The sequence below is a fragment of the Muscardinus avellanarius genome (assembly GCF_963383645.1).
Source record: "Muscardinus avellanarius genome assembly, chromosome: 2".
In the NCBI taxonomy this organism is placed as follows: Eukaryota; Metazoa; Chordata; class Mammalia; order Rodentia; family Gliridae; genus Muscardinus; species Muscardinus avellanarius.
Window position 1 is genome coordinate 14919899 of NC_137787.1, and position 16284 is coordinate 14936182.

Here is a 16284-nt window from a genome sequence, read left to right on the forward strand (position 1 = left end):
CCCTTCTTTAATCCTACCTAACTTGCAATGTGCAGGATGGCTGTGGCCTTTAACTCTCTGCTGCAGCTCCAGCATTATCTGCACACCACTGTCAAAACTCATTTTAAAACCACTATCCACTGGCTCCGTATTTTATTAAATAAGTGTTTATTTCCAGTAGAGTACTAGACAGACAACAGCTTCTGAAATTTCTGTTGATTGATTGGCAACTTGTTTTTAGGAAATGTTTCTCTGTTTAGAAAAGATCTAATATACTCCAGAGGTCAGTTTGGCATGAGCAAACATGTGTTTCAATTCATTTTTATCAACAATACTAAACTATGTTGGTCTTTATGTTCCTTATTAAGCACTTGGAATAAAAGAACATGGTTTCTCCAGAAATAAGTTATTCTCTTCTTGAATATTCCTCAAGAACGCTCTTGCTCATGGCCGAGCCTCCCAGGTATACTCCCTTGGATATTTTCTCCCCCTCTCCGTTTCTCTCTCTACCCCAACCCCAGCACACCCACGGAACCATACAAACACAGGCCCCTTCTGCCCTCTCCCTGGGTACTTGGGTCATTCTACCCTGAAAGAGATGTGGTTTTGAGGCTCCAGGTGCTGTAGTAGAGTGGGTAGACATCAGTGACTTTGCCCAATGGATTAAGTACTTTCTGAAATATCAGTTGCTTGAAAATACTGGTTTCAGTTCATATCCTGACACTATGGTTCTGGGGTTTCCTCTTATGTGCAAGATTTGTTTCCACACAATCATTTCTTCCCCAATGCTGCAGTGATCCTCTTTGACTATCTGTGTGTTTGTGTATGTGGTACTGGGCTTTGAACCCAGGGGCATTCTGCCTCTGAACTACACCCCCAGTCCTATTAATTAATTTATTTTTGAACCAGAGTCTCCATAAATTGCTGAGGCTGTCCTTGAACCTGAGATCCTCCTGTTTTTATTTTCCCAAGTACTAGGATGATGGGTATAAGCCACTATGCCTATGCTTGGCTTTGGGCTATGTTCTTGAAGTTGCTTTTTTTTTTTTTTTTTGTGGTACTGGGGTTCCTGTAAACCCTTCTACCTCCAGGCTACACTCCCAGATCTACATTTATACTTTTTTGTTTGGAAACAGGGTCTTTTAAGTCAGAAAGGCTGGCTTTGAACCTGCACAATCCTCCTGTCTCCACCTCCCAAGCGTGGGGATTACAAGTGTGCACTACCACGCCCGGCTTGAAGTTGCTTTTAATAAGAAACAATATAATTTCCCCTTCAGGAGGAGAGCCTGGCTTTTATCAGCTTAATCATTTCTCTCAGATGTATTTTTTTCTTGTTTTTCAAGAGATAAGAATCAGAAATGGGGGACAACTGATTTCCCTGTTCACAAGCTAGTTGCTAACATTCTTTTGGAACGTCCCAGCTCTCAATTTGTAGCATTGCACAAATATTTCTTAGAAAAATGAGCTCCAAATAATCATAATTCTTACCAATGCATTTTATTTTTTTTTCAGTGGGAGCTTTGCTCCTTTCAAGGGATTCATCTCAGTCACTCCGTGTCATTTTCTTCTGCAGATTCTTCTTTCCAACTGTGCACAACTGCACTTCCCTGTTAATAATGTCCATACTATTACGATGTGGTCTAAGGATCTTAGACTTCTTTTTTTAAAAGTTGACATTCAGCTGGGCATGGTGGTGCACACATGCAATCCCAGTAGTTAGGAGACTGACACAAGAGCATCACAGGTTTGCAGAGAGCCTCAGCAACTTGGTGAGATCCTGTTTCAAAGTTAGAAAAACAAGAAAGGCGTGGGGGTGTATGTAGCAATGTGTGTGTAACACACACACACACACACACACACACACACACACACACACACACAATTGACATTTCTTCTTTTAAAAAGATTACAGAAATGCCCAGCCACAATAAGTTACTTTGAAATTTTTCTTTCATTTTTCTTTCTGGTGCCGAGGATTGAACCCAAGGTGTTGCTCATGCTCAGCATGTGTTCTGCTGCTTGTTACATCTTCAGCTCTGAATTTTGCTAATAAGGCTCTATGTCTACCTAACTAATAAACAGGGACCTAATTTGCAGATGCTACATTTCCATTCATTTCTATGTGCAGTAATTTATGTTTTGTTAAATGTCAAGCCTTCCTCATATATTTAACAGATACTTAGTTATTGCTTCCCATACACCAGGCACTGTGGTAGGTACTTAAGATATAACGATGAGGAAGATGTAGGAATCCCTTGCTGTTCCAGATGGTACAGTTTAGGGAAGATACAGAGAAATAAATGGCCAAGGGCAAGACAGTGTTGTGTTTTGTTTTATTTTATTTTGTGGAGCTGGGGATTGAGCTCAGGGACATGCTACCTCTGAGCTAAACTTCTAATCCTGCTTTTTATTTACGTTTTGAAACAGGGTCCCACTAGGTTGCTGAGGGCCTCACAAAATTGCTAAGGCTGGCTTTGAACATGTTATCATCATATCTCAGCCTCCCAAGTATTAGGATGTACCACCACACCTGGCTAAACAATATATTAAATACTACGATATGATAATTAGCTGCTGTGAGAGTTGGTAATAATATTAATGATGATAGTGATGTGATGATCAAAATCAATCCACATTATCATTACTATGTCCCAGGCACTGTTAATCTCACAATAACCCCATGATGTTGGCACTTACTGTCTTATTTAAAAGATAAAGACACTGAGTCATAGAAATATTAAGTAGCAGTATCAAATCCCATAGCTGGTAAGTGGCAGAGTCAGTATTTAGGGGCATTTAACACCACTTTGGTGATACTGAGAAGACTTCCAAGAGGAAATAATGTGTAAGCTTGGAGTTGAGTTTTCTGGAAAAAGAATTAGAAGACGTCTTTCCAAGATAAAAAAAAAATAATAATCCTTACAAACATTGTCATTAGGAAAGACACAGAAGAAGTTCACTAACAGCATGTGGAGGTTGAAAGGGAAAACATGGTGAGTCGTCAGACTGAGGTAAGAAGGCTCAGCCGGTGAGACGCAAGATGGGCCAATCAAAGTGAAGGAAAGTGGAGCTGGGGCTGACAGCGCAAAACTGTAATCCCAGTACTGGGGGGAGGCTGAAAAAGGAGGATCACATGTTGGAGGGCAGCCTCAGCAACTTAGTGAGATCCTGTTTCAAAATAAAAAATAAAAAGGGGCTGGGGTTTAGTTTGGAAGGGGAATATGGTTCAATCTTCAGTACCAAAAGAAAAGGAAGGAGGAGGAGGAGAAGGAAGAGGAGGAGGAGGAGGAGGAGGAGGAGGAGGAGAAGAAGAGAAGGAGGAGAAGGAGGATGATGATGAGGAGGAGAGTGGGAGGCACTGAGGCAGGACCCTTACACCACCACATGTGTGTCCGAAGCTCCTCTGGTAGTGGAGTGGAGAGCGGGGCTGTGGGAGGTGAGGGCTCTGTGAGAGGGGAGAGGCCATTGTAGTTATTCAGACAAGAGCTGGTTATGGCTGATAAAGACCTGCCTTAGGTTACTGGTGGGGAGCATGAAATGAGGAAGGTGTGAGAGACCTTTTGGAGGCAGAGTCCTAGGGATCGGTGGTTGGCAACGTTGACTATGCATAAGGACAAATGTGCTCCTGCTTGGGCCACATGAAGCTAACACTACCAACACTTCTAAGACAGAAAGGAGAAGGCAGAGCAGATTGGGTGCAGAGGGATGCTGAGCTAGATGGTCAGATGATTCTGGGCTGGCACTCGGGGGGCAGTTGGGTAGTGGAGCCTGACCTTATGAGGCAGGTCTGAACTGGAGTCATGTAAGACCTTGTCATTTTGACATCAACTGAAGGCATAGATGTCCAAGGATGCTAGGGCACTCTGTGTGGAGTGAGAAGGGGCACCCAGGTCAGCTCTGAAGACCAGTGGCACTAAATGAACCAACAGGGAGAGATACCTTTAGTGTAAACCAAGAAGTAGGGGAAAAGGATGGGGAAAATCTGGGCAAATGTGTTGGCGCAGAAGCTTAACGTCAAGGAAGAAATCTACCAAAAGCTCGAGGAAAAGTAAAGGCAAGGAGGCTGGTGGTAGAATATCTTGGTGTGGGCAGTTTCCTGAGTGGTAGGAGGGAGAGTCAATGCTGTGGGGAAAGAAGAAGAGGACATCTAGGGGAGGTTGGTAGGAAAACTGGATGTGAGCACATTTTATAAAGAGGGTTGACTGTGAAGGGGAGGAGGGGGAGAAAGGACATAAGGTGGTGATTTGGCACAGATGTGGCTTGGGACAGATTTTTTTCTGATTCAAGATTGACTTAGTGGCAAAGGGAACTTCCTCAGGGGTCTCTTTCTGATTACAGTTGCTAGGAAATGAAACAGGAGCGGCAGAGTGAAACTTACAGGCTTCTTTCTCCAGACCCGGTAGTCCATTATCAACTCTGAGTGATTTCTGAATATCAAAAATAAAACACCAAAAAGCAAAATGAAAGCCATACCAGCTTCCAGTCCTAGAAAAAAAATAAAGACTTCATTGGGTCAAACAAGAAGGTGTAATATAAAATCCAATGATTCTTCATGTTTCCCAGGGGAAGGGAAGGCCAAGTTTGTAGATAGTAGGTAATATTTCTCTCTAATTTTGAAAGAACAAGCAAGGCATTTTTAAAAATTTCTTTATTTTTATTTTTTATAGTTTAATTAACCTGCTTAACTGCATTTCCTTTATTTTTTTAATTTTTCCATTTTATTTTATTTTTTTAATTGGTGCATTGTAGTCATATATCAATCACATTGTAGTACAAGACTTGAGAGGATATACAAGCACACATCATCCAATTAACCCTCATCCAGCCCCCATCCCATTCCCTCCCCCTCCCTCAATCCCATGCTTGTTTGGTGATTAACTTTGATACATTTGTTTATGTACCTCCTGCGTTTTAAAGAGGCTCCATCCTCCCCTATTCCATACCCTCTGATTGGTCACCTTAGTTGCTTCATTATAGGGCCCTTTCTATAGCTCAACCACTTCCTGTTGCCCCTTTCCTCCTAGTTATTGCTGAGTAGGGGAAGTATCTGATTTTTATTTTCTGTGATATTTCTCTGTGCATGCCGCGTTGCAAGTACCGATCCCACTCTTGATGGCCCCAGTAGTGGCCTGGAACCTGGTGGACTGATCCAGACCTCGCTGGCTCAAGCAGCGGCCTTGCCTCATGGGAGGCCCCGATTCTGGTCTCGCTGGCCCCAACACCATACTAACCCCTCAGCTGGCTCCGATCCCGGCCTCGGAGGCCCCAGTAGTGGCCTTGCCTCACGGCAGGCTCCGATGCCGGCCATTGGCTCTGGCACCGGCCTAACCCCTCGGCAGGCTCCGATCCCAGCCTCGGAGGCCCCAGTATTGGCCTTGCCTCCTGTCAGGCTCTGATGCCGGCCGTTGGCCCCGGCACCGGCCTAACCCCTCGGCAGGCTCCAATCCCGGCCTCAGAGGCCACAGCACCGGCCTTGCCTCATGGCAGGCTCCGATCCGGCCTCAGAGGCCTCAGTAGTGGCCTTGCCTCACGGAAGGCTCTGATGCCAGCTGCTGGTCCCGGCACCAGCCTAACCCCTCGGCAGGCTCCGATCCCGGCCTCAGAGGCCACAGCACCGGCCCTGCCTCACGGCAGGCTACAATGCCGGCCATTGGCCCTGGCACCAGCCTAACCCCTCGGCAGGCTCTTATCCCGGCCTCAGAGGCCCCAGCACTGGCCTTGCCTCACAGCAAGCTCCAATGCTGGCCGCTGGCCCTGACATCTGCCTAACCCCTTGGCAGGCTTTGATCCCAGCCTCAGAGGCCCCAGTAGCAGCCTTGTCTCCTGTCAGGCTCCGATGCCGGCCATTGGCCCCGGCACCGGCCTAACCCCTCAGTTGGCTCTTATCCTGGCCTCGGAGGCCCCAGCACCGGCCTTGCCTCACGGCAGGCTCCAATGCCGGCCTCGCTGGCCCCAGCACCGGCCTAACCCCTCGGCAGGCTCCGATCCGGCCTCGGAGGCCTCAGTAGCAGCCTCAAGCAAGGCATTTTTTTGAAGAGTGAGAAATTGAGGTGATTTAAGACTGGGGTGAGGGAGACGCCTTTATTTTTTATTTTCTACATTTACACAATTAAGTTATCTTCATAATGAGCAATTACAATCTTTTTATAGCTTGAGCATCTAAAATCTGAAACCCAAGATGTTCCAAAATGTAAAACTTTTAAGTGCCAACGTGATGCTACAGATAGAAAGTACCGCACCGCACTTGACCTCATGTGATGGTCCCAGTTAAAACCCAGGTGCATTAAAAGTACTATAGACAATTCCTGTCAGGTTATGTGTACAAAGTATGTATGCAGTGTAAATGAATTTTGTGTTTAGGCTTTGTTCTCATCCCCAAGATGTCTCATTATATATATGCAAATATTCTGAAATATGAAAAAAAATCTGACATACTTCTGATCCCAAGCATTTGAGATGAGAGATATTTGACCTGTAAAAAGATATTTTATTAAAACTAATAGATGAAAAGGAAAGGCAGGAGTGAATGGAGAGAGAGAGAGAGAGAGAGAGAGAGAGAGAGAGCGCAATATGAAATTGGGTGAGGAATTAGCATCACTGAGAGCAGGTTGACCTTGGGCCATGAGGAACAGGTTCACATGACCACAGTGGACCCACCGAGGCAGCTCTTCTGAGCCTGTGGCTGTGGCCCCAGCTCTGCTGTGCTCCACAACAAGGGAGATGTGGAACTTCCCTATGGCACCCTGGCCTGGCCAGATCAGAATGGCAGCAGGCATCCCATGGCCAACGTCCCCTCTGGACAGAGCTACAGACGCTGGCAGGACTCCTCTCCACACAAGCTGAGCTTCCCTGCCCAGGCATCATTGTGAATCACGTCGCTGAGGGGGATTCAAGCATGTGCCGCTCTCTAGGAATCTGGCTTGGGCCAGAGGGAGAATTTAGAGATTCTAAAACGGTGGTGGTTTCCATAGTGTGTCCTGGGAAGTCTCGGGACAGCCTCCCACCCCATAATGCTCTAATTAGACTATTTTAGACTACTGTAGATGTGGGGCTTCCAGGCAAGATATTGTTTGGAAACAAGACCTCTTGCTGAGAGCAGGGGTTAGGGAGAGAAAGAGGCAGAGAAAAAAAGGGCGGGAAAGGAGAGAAAGAGAAAGAAAGAGAAAGAGAGAGAGAGAGAGAGAGAGAGAGAGAGAGAGAGAGAGAGAGAGAGAGAGAATATCAGTGATCTAGATAGTTGGGATTGGCCCATAATGGCCCAGGAGCTAAGAATAGTTTTCTATTTTTAAATGGTTGGGGGAAAAATTACGACACATGAAAATTATATGAGATTCAAATTTCAGTGTTCACAAATAGAGCTTTATTGAAATGCAGCCACACCATTTATTTATGTCTTGTCGATGGCTGCTTTGTGGCAGAGTGAGAAGCTGGGCTGAAGTCTCTACGGCCAGCCAGCGAAGCCTCAGATAGTTGCTGCATGGCCCTTTGCAGAAAATGTTTGCCAACTTGTAAAAAAAAAGCATTAGAAGCCTGCATTTTGGTTGCTGTTGTTTTGGCATAAACATCTCCTCCCTATTTCTGTCAGAGAGAAAATGGAAAGGATATACATGTGTCATATACACAAACAAACTCTCTGTATGTACCGAGATTCATTTACTTAGACATGTCTTTTCATTGTCCTGATTCTTACTTCCTTGCCACGGGAGATAAGCCATTCTTTCTTTCCTCCTTTAAATAGATTATTTTTTTTGTGTGTGGGTCTAAGTATGGAACCCAGGGGCATTCGACCTCCAAGCTACACCCCCAGCTCTATTTTGTATTCTTTATTTTGAAACAGGGTCTCACTAAGTTGCAGAGGGTCTTACTAAGTAGCTGAGGCTGTCCGCGAACCACGATCTTCCTATGTCAGCTTCCTGAATGCTGTGATTACAAGTGTGCGCCACCACACCTGGCTAAATAGATTATTATTTTAAGAGCAAAAATAAGCAGAAAGCACAGAGTTTCCATATAGCCCATGACCTACAGATACACAACCTGCCCCCCAGTGGCACATGTGTCACCTGGAGGAGCCAACGGTGACATAAAAGGGACATGGATTGTCACCCGTGGTCCACGGATGACAGCAGGGTTCATTCTTGGAGCTGTGTATTCTATGGGTTTTGATAAATGTACAATGACATATGTCCTGTTTCAGTGTCACACAGAACAGTTTTGTTGCCCTCAAACCCTCCCAACCCCTGTCAATTGCCGATCATTTTACCATCATCACAGTTTCTCCTGTATTATTTATTATTATTATTATTATTATTATTATTATTATTATTATTATTATTCTGGAGATTGAATCCAGAGGCATTCTATCTCCAAGCTATACCCTAGCACTTTTAATTTTTTTATTTTGAAATGTTTATTTATTTATTTATTTATGGTACTGGGGATGGAGCCCAGGGGCATTCTATCTCTGAGATACACCCCCAGCTGTACTTTTTATTCTTTATTTTGAAACAGGGTCTCACTGAATTGCAAAAGGACTCACTAAGTAGTAGCTGAGGCTGTCTTCATCCTCGATCCTTCTGTCTTAGCCTCCAAAGTAATGAGATTACAGGTATAGGCATCATTCTTTTTTTATTTTTATTTTTTGTGATACTGGGGATTTAATCCAGGGGCATTATACCTCTAAGCTATACCCCCAGCCCTATTTTTTAGTCCTTTTATTTTTGAAATAGGGTCTCACTGAGTTGCGAAGGGCTTGCTCAGTAGCTGAAGCAATCATCAGCTCTCCCTCCCGAATGCTGGGATCACAAGTCTGCGCCACCATGCCTGGCTTGCATTAAGGGCTGGGCCAGATAGGAATAGGTCCCGACATTCATTAGTATTGGTTGTAAACACGTTGGAGGGAATTGTCTTTTCCATAAATCCTGTTGGGGGAGTGCCGTGTTGGGTAGGATGTGAGGCTCCCTGGAGTCTTAGGCTGGAAGATGCCCCTGTGAGCTCTGTTCTGTGAAGGAGGAATTTGGCACCTGTAGGGAGGTAGTTTCCAGTGGGATCTGGACTATTGGAACCAGGGTGGAGCTGCCAGGGATTAAAACACCAGAGCTTTCTTTTTTTTTTTTTTCCTTTTTTTTATTTTGCGGGTCTAGGGATGGAACCCAGAGGCATTTGACCTCTGAGCTACACCCCCTGCAGAATTTTTTATTCATTTTTTTTTGTGTGTGTGTGTGTGTAGTACTGGGGTTCCTGGAAACCCTTCTACCTCCGGGTTACACTCCCGGTACCTATTTTTATACTTTTTTATTTGGAAACAGGGTCTCTTAAACCAGTGCAGCTGGATTCAAACCTGCGTGATCCTCCTGTCTCTTCCTCCTGAATGCTGGGATTACAACCATGCGCCACCACGCCCGGCTTCAGAGCTTTCTTATCAGTAGCCCTCCTTTTAATTTTCTTACACAATACTAGCCTCTGCCCTGTAGTATACTGAGAATATAAGAAATATTGGTTTTTAAAAGGTACCAGATTATATTAGCCTGTCTGGAGTGCCCAAATATCTTGGAATAGTTTAAGGTATATATCACTAAGAAGGTGATCTAAAAGAAGAAACACCCACTTTGGAAGACTGAACTCTTGTTCTAGTCTGTAACCGGACTCCTGACTGTAACCACATGTTTGGATGGCTTTTTTCTTTTGGCATGGCTGGAAATGCATCAATTACAGCTTCTAGGGAAATGAAAGGACAGCGTTGTGAACACCCATAGGTTGTTTAAACAATTCATTTACCAGAGATGTAGATGGTGTAGGTGGTGTCGTGAGGGGCCACTTGTTTCCCAAAGAGTGACAGAGTGGGAGAGAATACATTTGAAGTTGATGCTAATTATAAACCTCCCAGTAAGATTTACGTATCATCTCAGTTTAGTGAACTTTGCTGACATCTCCTGTGGCATCACTGGCAGAGCGTGAACAAGGGTACGAATGCTCTTGGCATTTAGCTAATGGGAAACGTGTTTCACTTGTTCCTTTTTTCCTGTTGCATAGGTCCAGTTGAATCCAGGACCCAGTGTAAGGAATGACCCCTTGGGAGCTGGCATGCTTCGTCCGGGCCCCAGGTTGACCCCTGTCTCTGCTCAGAGGACCCTAGAACCAAGGAGCCGCAGGAGCCGGGGCCGGAAGTTCAAGACGCGTTCTCTGGAGCTTCCCGAGCCCCGTGACATGTCAGACAGCTCTGTTGGCGCTTGGTGGAAGACCCCTGGTTGGTCCTCCCAGGCCAGTGGCTCAGCCACAGGTACCCAGCGGCATCTTGAGCCTGGGGCCAGAATGAAGGTCCTCGAGGAAGACAGCGTTCAGGAGCTTGAAGCAGAGACAGATGTTGACACCGGGCTCACCGTCATCAATTCTGGACCCAGGCGATCTCTTCTGAGCAGATTTCCCAGAGATCTGCGGATCAGCCGGCCACTATCCGGCTTGCCCAGCTCTTCATTGGTGGTGGCTGCCTCTGCACGCAAGGGAGTCTGGATGGAAAGAGGGCAACCTTCATCACGCACCAGACAAGGGGACCTCAGTACAAACAGCATCCTCTCAAAATGTTCCCTTCGCCCGCCAGTCCAGGGTGAAGAAAAGGAAGAAGAATTCTTTATATAGCATAAACAATTGAGTTTTTCTAGAACACAGACCAGATAGAATGTTCTGGAGATGGAGCACTGACCTAGAGTCATCCTGTTACTTGTTCATTTGAGGGAGCCTGATGCTATCCATGTAGTGATACGCAGGGCTCTGGTTTCTAGCATTCAGCTTCTTCAGCTGCCAGGGTAATTGTTTACTGTCCCAGTCATGAGGAAGCTTGGCCCAGCACAGGGAGAAAGCCCAGAACTGCATTCCCTAGAGATGCACTAACCCAGCTAGATGTGTTGAGTTCAGCACCGACAGAACTGCCTGGTATGCAAATGGATCGGCTGTGCTCTGCAACGCTGATTAGTGTGTGTAATTTGGCTTTAATTTTGACTTTGGTTGCATAGTTCATCCCCCTGGATAGCACAGACTATTTATTCTTTAGTGCTTTTTAATTTTTATGTGACCTCCTTTGGTAACTAGGCCCTGTTCACCACATACCCTCTTGTGATTTTCCCTTTAAAGTTATTTGCATCTGGAATGAGCGAAAATGTAAAGTGTTTTCGAAATTACAATCTATTTTTTTTTCTTTTTTAATGAGCCAAACACTGGAAGCCAAGAAAATTAGGTTAAAAATTAAAGCTAGGCTCCAAGGTTTCTCCACTCCTCATTTTTTGTTTGATCCTGTCTTGCTCTGAAGAGGCCAGCGGTTCTTGTTACAAATGCTGTCAGATGATTGGATAATTCCAGATCTCCACTGAGCCTGTGGGACTAGATTGGTTAGCTCACTGGAGCAGGACTTAGGTTCTTTTGGCCATACATGAATTCTCAAGGTCCTTTGCAGTACTTATCTTTCATTTATTTATACATTCCCTCAATAAATATTTATTGAAGACTATGTTTAAATAAGATGCTGCATATATGAAACATATGTTTGGTGGCCATTAAACCATAAAAGGTGTTTATGGTTTTTGCAGATATGGTAAATCCACTCTGCCCATTCTTAAAACAGTGTCAAGGACCAAGCACTCCTGAAGAACTTCCTTCACAATTGATGCCTGCATTTGCCGCCCAAGGATGTAGTAAGCACTCACAGACCCAGATGGAGATTGGGTACATGATGAATTGCGGTTGTCATCCTAAGGGACAAATTCTCAGTTCCCCATATGCTGGGAGGTTTTTTTTTTTATTTTTTTTGGTTAGATTTATATACATGCTTAAAAAAAATCTGAGGTTGTGTGTTTTAGTTCATTTATAAGCTTATTTGATTGCAATGAACTTCATTATTCAGGACTGATGTTACATGAGAATATAAATGCTGAATTACCTGAGTCTTTTGTTTTGCTTGTTTTTTGTTTTTTACAGTAGACAGAACCCAGAGCCTCACCCATGCTAGGCAAGCACTGCATCACTGAGCTACAGCCCCAGATCCTAGCTGTTTCCTTCCTCCCTCCCTTCCTTCCTCCCTTCCTTCCTTCCTTCCTTCCTTCCTTCCTTCCTTCCTTCCTCCCTTTATTCCTTGGGAGGAGCACTAGGGATTGAAGCAGAGAGGGGCTTCCACTTCTGAGCTGATCCCTCAGCCCTATTTTGAAACAGGATTTTTTTTTGTCAAAGTATATCTTAAATTTATTACTTTCTTCAGTTGATATTTTTATATTGGCGCACTGTATTCATACATCATAATGGGATAAAAAAATTTTTGTAGACATACATGCACACATCGTCCAATTAGCCCCTACCCGATCCCCACCCCGTTCCCTCCCCATCTCTCCTTCCCATGCTTGGCTTAGTGAATGACATCTAGTATTATAGCAATTTATCCAAAATTAAACAATGATAATCTCACTTAACAGTTTCATTTGTCTGATACCTAGCTTTTGATGACTTAAAGATAACATTTCAATATTTCTTTTTGCTTTCTTTTCTTTCTTACCAGAGAATATTTTTTTAGGTGAAACTATCATACATTTATTTATTTATTTTTCAGAAGAAATCTATCCTTATATAGAATATGGACTCTAGATACCCAAAATGATCTCGAAAAAGAACAAAGCTAGATGTATATTTTCTGATTTCAAACCATATAAAGCTACAATAATTGAAACAGTGCAATAATGTTATAAAGGCAGATATATAAATAATTGGAGTTAAATAAAAGCCTAGAGATAAATTCTTCCATATATTATCAAGTTATTTTTGACAAGGTTCCCACGAACATTTGGTGGAGGAAATACTAATATATTAACTAAATATTGTTGAAAAATAATAATTATATGAAAAAGAATAAAATTGGACCCTTACCTAACACCATATACAAATATTAACTCAAAATAGATAAAAGACCTAAATATAAATCTTAAGACTATAAACTTTTAGGAGAAAATCTGGGTCATAAAACCTCACAACATTGAAATTGGCAGTGATTTCTTGGTTATGATTTCAATGGCACAGGCAACAGAAGAGTATACAAACTCCCTAAAAAATAAAAAACAATATTGTATATCCAAAGACAATGTAAACAGAGTTAAAAGTTACTGATAGGACGGGATAAAATATTTCCAAATGCTATATCTGAAGGTATATTAATATCCCAAGTAGAAATCCTAAAAATTAGCAACAATAAAAGCAAACAATACAATTTAGTGATATGTAATAGACTAACATAAATAATGAATCTCCACAGATAACTAATCTTAGTTGTCTGTTGGATGGAAAATCTTGTTTCTCTGGTTCTGGTATGTGTTACCTAATTCTTCTTTGTAATTAATCTCTTTGAGTATTTTCTCTAGTGTTGGTTTTGAAGACATAAATTCCTTCAGTTTCTGTTTGTCATGGGAGCTTCTTATTTCCCCATCTAATTTGATAGAAAGTTTTGCTGGGTAGGAAATTTTGGGCTGGAAGTTGTTTTCTTTCAGAGTTTGGAATATGTTACTCCAAGCCCTTCTGGCTCTCATAACTTGGTTTGGGAAGTCTGGAGTGATTCTAATTGGTTTGCCTCTGAATGTCAGTTGGCCCTTTGTTTTTGTTGCCTTTAAGATTCTCTGCTTGGCTTCCACATTGGTCATTTTGACAATTATGTGGCATGGGGATTCTCTTCTCCGATCCTGTCTAAAGGGGGTTCTATAAGTTTTCTGGACCTGTGTATGGACCTCTTGCTCTATGTTTGGAAAATTTTCTGCTATTACTTCCTTGAAGAGATTGTTGATCCCTTTGGTTTCACCTTCTTTTCCCTCTTCTATTCCAATTATTCTTAGGTTAGCTCTCTTAAAATGGACCCATATTTCTTTTTTCTTTTTTTACTTTTGCTAACATAAGTAAATTTTTTTATTTAGTTTTTTCTTTATTGAACATAAGTGGTATACATTTAAATTATATTTGGTGCCCTCTCCCCTCCCTGCCCTGTTTTCCCTCCCCCCCCTCCCACCAATTCAATGTCAGATTCCTGCTGTCAGATTTTTTTTCTAAATTAGAAACTATGCGTTCATTTTTGGAGCGATCATCTTCTAAGAGTGAGATTCTATTCTCCATGTTGTCTAATCGGTTGTTTGTACTTTGAATTGAGGCCTTACTTCATTAATTGCATTCTTTATCTCTTTTTGTCTCTCTCTGAATTCTTTTCGAAACACCACTATTATTTCTACAGTTATTTTCCTGATTCGATCTTCTAGAAATCTCTGAATTCCTGTTTTATTAGGTTCTGATATTGTGGGGTTGTGGGCCTTCATTGCTCCATTGTTATTCCTCTTTCCCATGATTTTGGAAGTTTGTGCCTTCTCTGCGTTCTTCCCTTGGGTCACTACGACTTCACTTAAGGTGCTCTGGATCTCGAGTCTGTGGTATCTCAGTTCCCACTACTCCTTTACTAGCTTGTATTGCAGAGTCTCAGACCCAAGGAGTCAATCGAGGCTGCTTTAGACCATGGGGGGTGCCAGGTTGGGTGTTCTCCTATGGTGTGATATCTCTGCCACTGCCACTCCCCCACTGGGTCAAGTCCCTGAGAGTGCAGTACTGGGATTTCTCCTCTAGGGGCCACAATTTGACTCACTGTTGTTGAGTGTGCTGATGGAGCTGTAGTGGACTTGGTGAATTCGCTGCTGCTGCCGCCGGTGGCAATATGACGCCACTGCCATGCCCTCGGCCGTGAGGCTGGTGTATTTCTTCTCTGGTTTTGACCTCTGCTCTGAGTCCCTGCAGAGTCTGCTGAGCCCAGCCACTGGGAGCTTTAGATGCTCCCTGTGCCGAAAAATCTGCCGAATTCTGCCCGGCTGTTCCACAGTGGCTCACCTCGGCTTGCTGTCCGCCGCTTCTCTCTGGAGCCTGGTGGGCTATTGAGTGCGTTGGTCTGTAGCCATCCGGTGAACTCGCTGCTGCCGCCGGCAGTGAGGTGCTGCTGCCGCGTCCTTGGGCGTGAGGCCAGCATATCTCCTCTCTGGCTCTGAGCTCTGTTATGAGTCTTCCGCCTCCCTGGGGCCTGGTGCTGCAAGGGAAGATGGCACCTGCCTCCTGAAACAGGATTTTTGCTAAGTTGCTGAGGCTGGTCTTAAACATGCAATCCTCTTGTCTCAGCCTCCCCAGTACTGAGATTACAAGTATGAACCACAGTACTTGACTTAGCTGGATCTTTTAAAGACCTAGAAGCTTAGTATATCCAACTGGAGAAAGGGCTAAGTTCAGAACTAAAGACACATCCTGTGGCATCAAGTATAGGTTGGTTTGTTTAATCTGCCCAGAAAACAGATAGAAGCAAGAAAAGTTGCTAATGGACAAAGATGAGACTTCCAAAATGATCTTTCCTGTTCTTAAAGCATCGGTACATCCTGATTCTCTTTCTTTATCTCTCGATCTCACAGATGGAAATTTGATCTTCAAAAATAAAATAAGCAGCATAATTTTGGTATTGCTTTCTGTAACAAGAGTTTTTTTTTAAAGTCTTATTCTTGGTTGAACTATTGTGCTGCTTGAAAAACACAGCAGGGAGGAGTTTTAATTTTTCTTCCCATTTTCTCCTGATGTTATTTAAATTTATTTAACATAATACATTAGTAAGAATATAAATGCATGGAAATAATAAAAATATTTAAAAATTCAAACGAGTACCTTACAGAATTGCCTTGTAAGATAATATATTTCTAAGATGTCACCGACTTTATCTTACTCAATATAGGAATCTAATTTATCACATAATCAAATAGAAATGTCAGTAGATAATCTGGGGTACACCCAGATGTTCTTCTTCATGTGCCCTTGGACATGACAAGCTCTTTGTTCCTCTGGTGTCTTATCTACTGTAACAGAAGTTAGTCAGAAAATCAAGATGAAGTATATGAAAGCATTCAGGTATTATTATAGCCTACAAATGTAGGAGATATTTTTATTGTTACTGTATAATATTTTATATTACCGTGGATATTGTACTATTAATACAACTGATCCTTCAGAACCACTGTTTAAAAGTGTCATGAGAATAAGTTGTTTTTTTTATAAAGCAGGTTTTAGTAAAATCAATGAGACAATAAAAAGTAAATCTGGCTTTCTAAGATTTTTACTGCATGTGCTATTTGTTTTATGCTCCTATATCTAACAGGAAGATTACATATGGAAAATAATCAAATATACCCTAAAGTTCAGTAGAGATTGCATGCAATAAGAATATACTATGGTTTAGTTTAACCCAATTTACTAAATTACCAGACCTGTCTGTAATTA

At 42.9% G+C, this 16284-nt stretch overlaps 1 protein-coding gene across 1 annotated transcript in view; it reads left to right on the forward strand.

Annotated features, from left to right (window-relative positions):
* FAM124B (family with sequence similarity 124 member B) overlaps positions 1 to 10611 on the forward strand; it is a gene marked incomplete at both ends in the record, with an annotated part of 28675 nt that extends 18064 nt beyond the window's left edge. Inside the window, one exon of the mRNA XM_080690350.1 lies at positions 10009 to 10611. Within this exon, the coding sequence (XP_080546476.1) occupies positions 10009 to 10611 (603 nt within the window). The remainder of the gene's footprint in view (positions 1 to 10008) is intronic.
* Between the last annotated feature and the right edge of the window lie 5673 nt (positions 10612 to 16284).